At 48.0% G+C, this 7,700-nt stretch overlaps 1 protein-coding gene across 2 annotated transcripts in view; it reads right to left on the reverse strand.

Moving 5' to 3' along the window:
- Window positions 1-2,277: 2,277 nt before the first annotated feature.
- The window catches only part of LOC124015210 (alpha-protein kinase 1-like), a 9,890-nt gene continuing 4,467 nt past the window's right edge, over window positions 2,278-7,700 (reverse strand). The window contains exons 2-4 of one of the 2 annotated variants that reach the window (XM_046330252.1): window positions 2,749-3,515; window positions 2,395-2,553; window positions 2,278-2,314 (exon numbers count right to left, since the gene is read on the reverse strand). In XM_046330252.1, the coding sequence (XP_046186208.1) occupies window positions 2,305-2,314; window positions 2,395-2,553; window positions 2,749-3,515 (936 nt within the window). In that variant the 3' untranslated portion in view covers window positions 2,278-2,304. Of the gene's footprint in view, window positions 2,315-2,394; window positions 3,516-7,700 lie in introns of both variants that reach the window. The other variant, XM_046330251.1, reaches the window with a different exon arrangement.

The raw sequence follows: 7,700 nt of genomic DNA on the forward strand, positions 1-7,700 counted from the left end.
GGTCATCCCTGGCTAGTGTGTCATAATCCTTCTTTTGATTGGTCTAGTAATTCTATCCTTTCCTGGAACGTTTCTTGTCATGTGAAGTGTTTAATGTCTGCTATTTCTCCTGTTTGTTCTGTCCCCTCTTCTCAGGAGGAACCTGGTGATTTGACAGGAGTGCCGGAGGAATATCATGGTCTGCGCACGGTCTTCAGTCGGTCCAGAACCAACTCCCTTCCTCCTCACCGGTCGTATGATTGTTGTCCTGTTCTCTTCAAGAAGCGTTTTGCATCCGCTCCTATCCTTGTTGCACCTGACGTCACTAAACCGTTTATTGTTGAGGTTGACGCGTCGGGGTGGGCGTGGGAGCCATTCTGTCCCAGCGCTCCGATACTGACGATGGGGTCCACCCTTGTGCGTATTTTTCTCATCGCCTGTCACCGTCGGAACGTAACTATGATGTGGCTAACCGCGAACTGCTCGCCATCCGTTTAGCCCTAGGCAAATGGCGACAGTGGTTGGAGGGGGCGACCGTTCCTTTTGTCGTTTGGACTGACCAAGAGAACCTTGAGTACATCCGTTATGCCAAACGACTGAATGCGCGTCATGCTCGTTGGGCGTTGTTTTTCGCTCGTTTCGAGTTCGTTATTTCTTATTGCCCGGGTACTAAGAACACCAAGCCTCATGCTTTATCCCGTCTCTTTAGTTCTTCTGTGGCTTCTACCGATCCCGAGGGGATCCTTCCTGTTGGGCGTGTTGTCGGGTTGACTGTCTGGGGAATTGAGAGACAGGTTAAGCAAGCACTCACGCACACTGCGTCGCCGCGCGCTTGTCCTAGTAACCTTCTTTTCGTTCCTGTTTCTACTCGTCTGGCTGTTCTTCAGTGGGCTCACTCTGCCAAGTTAGCTGGCCATCCCGGCGTTCGGGGTACGCTGGCTTCTATTCGCCAGCGGTTTTGGTGGCCTACTCAGGAGCGTGACACACGCCGTTTCGTGGCTGCGTGTTCAGACTGCGCGCAGAAGTCTGGTAATTTTTTTTCTGCTTCTGCTCCTGGTCTTGCTGGGTCTCAGTCTGTTCCCTGCCATCGCATCTCTCCTGTTCTTGTTCCTGCCCTTGCTGTGTCTCAGTCTGTCCCTAGTTGTTACTCTCCTGGCCTGTTTGGTCCTGTTTGCTCTAAAGCTTTCAGTTCTCTACCCGTGTCTCATTTATTTTTTAGAGTAGTACCCTAGTTTCCCTTTTTATCGTTTTTCGTTACGGTCCTGAGGAGAGGAGTTGGGTTCTTTCTCGGGACGTGCTGGACCGTTTGTGATCTATGATTTCCTCCGTTGCCGCCAGTGTTCCTCCTCGAGAGCGCCAGGAGGCGCTCGGTGAGTGGGGGGGTACTGTCATGTTTTGTCTTATTTTGTCTTGTCATTTTGCTTTTCCCTCTGTTCGTTTTCCCCCTGCTGGTCTTTTTAGGTTCGTTCCCCTTTTTCTCTCTCCCTTCCTCTCTCTCTTCTCTCTATCGTTCCGTTCCTGCTCCCAGCTGTTCCTATTCCCCTAATCAATCATTTAGTCTTCCCACACCTGTTCCTTATCTTTTCCCCTGATTAGAGTCCCTATTTCTTCCCTTGTTTTCCGTTCCTGTCCTGTCGGATCCTTGTCTATTGTTCACCGTGCTGTGTCTATGTATCGCCCTGTCGTGTCGTGTTTCCCTCAGATGCTGCGTGGTGAGCAGGTGTCTGAGTCTGCTACGTTCAAGTGCCTTCCCGAGGCAACCTGCAGTTCTTGATCAAGTCTCCAGTCTGTTCTCGTCATTACGAGTAGAATTATGCCTTTTGATTGTAAAGTTACTTTACTGGATTAAAGACTCTGTTTTCGCCAAGTCGCTTTTGGGTCCTCATTCACCTGCATGACACCTATATGTTAACTTAATCAACGACTTAGACTGAGGTTGAAGACAGTCTCACTGTATACAATGCATGCATACATCTAAAGTATGAACATGAGGAATGTCTGACAACTCACCCCTTCACTAATACTCTCATGTAGACCCACACTTTTATTTTGAACCAGTAGCGAAGGTAAAAGATGAACAACCAAATAATTAATTGAACAGTAGTCATTTTTACTATGGACTGCACACCGCCTGTTCTCAATTAGCAAGCAATGGACATGAAACATTTCAAAGAGACAAGGCATTTTTTAAAGTCAAATTGTTTGATTCCATCACACTACAGTAGCAAGAGCACCAGCAACTTCCTGGTCTGAAAAGCAACAGAATGTTAAGTAACCAATGTCAAAAACAATACTCACCATTAGAGCTTCTAGAGAATGAATCCATTATATTTCCCTGTTGATAGATATATGGTTGGTACAAAGGCCTTCAAATTCAGAGAGCAAAGTTCAGAGCAGGATAAAGTGAACCATTACCTTGCAGAATCCTTCACTCGTGTTGGATATATGCTTGGTGCACCAATGCTAACATTACCGTCCTTGGGAGCATTTCCACTGTCAACAGGCATTGCCTCCCTAGGAGTGTAGCTGATTTGGGAGACTCCAGTTCTGCCATTCTTGTAGTGCGATTTGAAACTGTAGGAAGAGATTGGGATGACACCCGACTGTTCAACAATGCTGGCCTGAGAACTACCAGAGGCACCATCTTCAGTGCTTTCGTAGTGCTTCTGCTGAGAATTTGAGGCCAGTTGCTGCTGGGAAATTTGGGCTACATGCCAAAATTGCTGAGGAATGGGGTTGGGTTGTTGCTGGGCCATTTGAGCTGGATACCTCACTTGCTGGGGCTCGGCGGCCAGTTCCTTCTGCTGCTGGGGCTCGACGGCCAGTTCCTTCTGCTGCTGGGGCTCGACGGCCAGTTCCTTCTGCTGCTGGGGCTCGACGGCCAGTTCCTTCTGCTGCTGGGGCTCGACGGCCAGTTCCTTCTGCTGCTGGGGAAATGGAGATGGATGCCACACGAGCGGAGGCTGCTGGACAATGGCGGCCAGATGATTCTCCTGTTGGAGCATTTTAGCTCGATACCACATTTGCTGGGGCATGGCGGTCAGTTCCTTCTGCTGAGGTTCAGGGGCCGGTTGCTTCTGATGCAGGGGAATTTGAGCTGGATGCCACGCTTGCTGGGGCGTGGTGGATGGTTGCTTTTGCTGCTGAGGTTCAGTGGATGTTCGATTGTTGGACATTTGAGCTGGATGCCACACCTGCTGAGGTTGCTGGGTTATGGTGGTTGGTTCCTTCTGCAGTAGAGGCTTAGGGGCTAGTTGCTTCTGCTGGGGAAACTGAGCAGGATGCCACCCCAGCTGGGGCACGGCGGTCGGTTGCTTCTGCTGCAGGGGCATTAGAGCAGGATGCCACACTTGCTGGGGCACGGTGGTCGGTTGCTTCTGCAGTGTATGAAATGGATTCCACACTTGCTGGGGCACGGCGGTCGGTTGCTTCTGCTGCAGGGGCATTAGAGCAGGATGCCACACTTGCTGGGGCGTGGTGGATGGTTGCTTCTGCTGCTGAGGTTCAGTGGATGTTCGATTGTTGGACATTTGAGCTGGATGCCACACCTGCTGAGGTTGCTGGGTTATGGTGGTTGGTTCCTTCTGCACTAGAGGCTTAGGGGCTAGTTGCTTCTGCTGGGGAAACTGAGCAGGATGCCACCCCAGCTGGGGCTCTGCGTTCGGTTGCTTCTGCAGCAGGGGCATTAGAGCAGGATGCCACACTTGCTGGAGCACGGTGGTCGGTTGCTTCTTTAGTGTATGAAATGGATTCCACACTTGCTGGGGCACGGCGGTCGGTTGCTTCTGCTGCAGGGGCATTAGAGCAGGATGCCACACTTGCTGGGGCATGGCGGTCGGTTGCTTCTGGGGCATTTGAGCTGGATGCCACACTTGCTGGGGCACGGCAGTCGGTTGCTTCTGCAGTGTGTGAAATGGATTCCACACTTGCTGAGGCACGGCGGTCGGTTGATTCTGCTGCAGGGGCATTTGAGTAGGATGCAACACTTGCTGGGGAAAGGCGGTCGGTTGCTTCTGCAGTGTGTGAAATGGATTCCACACTTGCTGAGGCACAGCGGTCGGTTGCTTCTGCTGCAGGGGCATTTGAGTAGGATGCAACACTTGCTGGGGCACGGCGGTCGGTTGCTTCTGCTGCAGGGGCATTAGAGCAGGATGCCACACTTGCTGGGGCACGGCGGTCAGTTGCTTCTGCAGTTTGTGAAATGGATTCCACACTAGCTGGGGCATGGCAGTCGTTTGATTCTGGTGCATTTGAGCTGGATGCCACACTTGCTGGGGCACGGCGGTCGGTTGCTTCTGCAGTGTGTGAAATGGATTCCACACTTGCTGGGGCATGGCAGTCGGTTGCTTCTGCAGTGTGTGAAATGGATTCCACACTTGCTGGGGCATGGCAGTCGGTTGCTTCTGGTGCATTTGAGCAGGATGCCACACTTGCTGGGGCACGGCAGTCGGTTCCTTCTGCTGCAGGGGCATTTGAGCTGGATGCCACACTTGCTGGGGCACGGCGGTCGGTTTCTTTTGCAGCATTTGATTAGGATGCCACACTTGCTGGGGCACAGTGGTTGTTGGCAGGGGCATTTGAGAAGGATGCCATACTTGCTGGGGCACGGCGGTCGGTTGCTTCTGTGGTATTTGAGCTGGATGCCACACTTGCTGGGGCACAGTCGGTTGCTTCTGCAGGGGCATTTGAGCTGGATGCCACACTTGCTGGGGACGGCGGTCGGTTGCTTCTGCTGCAGGGGCATTTGAGCTGGATGCCACACTTGCTGGGGCACGGCGGTCGGTTGCTTCTGCTGCAGGGGCATTTGAGCTGGATGCCACACTTGCTGGGGCACGGCGGTCGGTTGCTTCTGCTGCAGGGGCATTTGAGCTGGATGCCACACTTGCTGGGGCACGGAGGTCGGTTGCTTCTGCTGCAGGGGCATTTGAGCGGGATGCCAAACTTGCTGGGGCTCGGCGGTCGGTTCCTTCTGCTGCAGGGGCATTTGAGCTGGATGCCACACTTGCTGGGGCACGGCGGTCGGTTGCTTATGCGTCAGCATGTGAGCTTGATGCCACACTTGCTGGGGCACGGCGGGCGGTTGCTTCTGCTGCAGCATGTGAGCTGGATGCCACACTTGCTGAGGTTGCTGGGACATGGGGGCCAGTTCCTTCCGCCCGATGGCGGCCGGATGTTTCTGTTGCGCTTGCAGTTGAGATTTTGGATGATTCTCTAATTGAGATCCTGACAGTTTTGACAGCCCTTACTCTAAAGCACGTGTCAAACTCATTACACGGAGGGCCGAATGTTTGCGGATTTTCACTCCTTCCTTGTACTTGATGGCTGAATTAAGTCCACCAATTACTCCCCTCACCTACAGTAGTTGTCTTGGTCTTAAATGAAAGGAAAAAACAAAAACCTACAGACACTAGGCCCTCCATGGAATGAGTTTGACACCCCTGCTCTAAAGTAGGAAACACATTTTGTCTTAGCACTTCATTGATCGGTTTAAATTATTGCTTGTACAAAATTCACTTGGCTCATTTGAGATTAGAGGCTGAATGAGCAGTTAGGCACCATTATTTTACACATGCCTTCTTTAAAACCGTGTGTTTCATTCAGCATAGCAACATTAGATGGATAACAGTTTCATTTGCACAAAGTGCAACATCTTAGACAAATTCTGATTTCAGACAGACACCAATTAATAAACACTCATGTTATGCTTTTGATGATCTGAGTCTTTAATTTTTCAGAGGCAAACATACAGTAGGGCTCGTTTGAGTGGTAAGGCTAAAGCAACTGACTGTAGACCAAAGTCAAGAAGTAAAGTCAGGAGAGGTGCATCTGCGACAACCGAAAGTCGGATACTAACTTCATTTTCCAACAGCAAGGCTCAGTTCACCATGGCAGTGTTGCCATTGTTTATAAAAGGTTTCCTTTATAATGTAAAACTGTGCTTTGACATATGCATTGATGGGTCTTAGATTTTTAGACTGGGTATCTCTAAAATGCTTTGTGACTACTGCTGATGCAAAAAAAAGGGCTTTTAAGAAATACATATGGTTGATTGACAGATTTGTATTATTATAAAAATAATATAACAATATTATTATTATCATCATAATCTTTATTATTATTATATTACAGGTGAGACATACCCAGAAATGTCAACATCTTGGCAAGTGCTCAAATCTGTACAGCAGCCCCAGACAATCATGTACAGTAGCTCCAACTTACAAGAATGGGTTTACAAGGCAGTGATGAAAAAAGTTTATATGAGCGCTAATTAAAACATACAATGATATATATTTGATACAATTACCCATTCAAAACTGTTGTTACAAAATCACTTCTCATTGTGTTCATTTCAAGGTTTCACAAACATAAAACAACTATCTAGTTAATGTTTCTCAGACTAACACACTGTTGAGTTTCCTATTTACTAAAGAACAGTCATTAAGACAAAACACAAAGAGTTGTAATATAATCTGTATACATGTCATTCTATACTGAAGACAGGTCCACTCTGAAAGATTTTTGATGATGTTAATGTGATAACACATTCTTTATTCATCTCTCAATTTAGGATAATATCATGTATTTTTTACTTTACTGAAATTGTATTATTTATGTTGTCTCATACCATGACAATACACTAACTTTTTCGGACATTCGGTGTCCGTTTTATAAAATAATCAAATTTTGGTCATTTTTCCACTGTGCCGGAAAATCCCACAAGAGGGCATAAGCAATCATATTGCAATTGTACAAAACATCACGAATCACGACGTGGCCTTATCTCCAAAACTGAAAATATTTGAAAGCCAAAACTTGGTGAGCGTAGGTTTGGCATAATGGGCAGTTATTTGAACAAGATGGCGTCTAGGCCTCAACGGTTTTTGAGTTATGGCCATTTCTCTGGGATTAAAGGTCCAAAATGAAAATAGAGAAATAATTTTTCCACTTCACGTCAAAGTCAAGGAGCCTCCGGTGTCAATAAAAAAAGAACCAGCCATTTATCTATCGTCATTTAAGAGAAATCGTACGATGACAGATTGGTGATGTTCACGGATAGGTGTTTTTTTTCAACGGTTACAGATCCAGTTGCGGGGTGGTCTTACGAATCTTTTTAAAGTGTGCTGCGGAGCTCTGCGAGATTTGTGTGATTTTCTATGATTTTCTGAAATAACACACACTCACTAAACCCTCTGTAAATAACTCCGTTCTTAACGTAAAGACTTAAAACTCAGGATTCTGTAAAGGCATACCCCAATCAGGATATGAGTTTATTTATAGCTTCCTGTGCCAACCGGAAGTGCCTTAAATGGTGTCACAGTGGCAGTTTCCAAGGGTTAAAAAGGTCAGATCTTTTCAAAACTTCATATGTGTGACTAGGTAACCATCATGAACTGTAAATCAGTCATTTCTCCCAACAGATGTCAAAGAAAATCTCTCACACGCACACACAGCAAGGATGGAGTGAAAAGTGCGGTTCTCAAAGACACAGAGAGCAGGCAATGGCATAAACATAATCTCTAGGCCGTGCCGAGTTCAACGAGATATCCCGCTTGACCGTAGCTCGCTCGGTCTGAGCGCAGCGACCATTAGAAAAGTAGGCCCAAAATGAAGCCTGCCCCACAACGTCATTTGCTTTTGGGTGACAGTGAGAGAACCGTTAGGGTGAGAAGCACAATTCGACCTCAGGTACGTTCCTAAGGTCCTCCTGATCCATGCAAGCC

The sequence above is a fragment of the Oncorhynchus gorbuscha genome, linkage group LG26 (assembly GCF_021184085.1).
Source record: "Oncorhynchus gorbuscha isolate QuinsamMale2020 ecotype Even-year linkage group LG26, OgorEven_v1.0, whole genome shotgun sequence".
Lineage (NCBI taxonomy): Eukaryota > Metazoa > Chordata > Actinopteri > Salmoniformes > Salmonidae > Oncorhynchus > Oncorhynchus gorbuscha.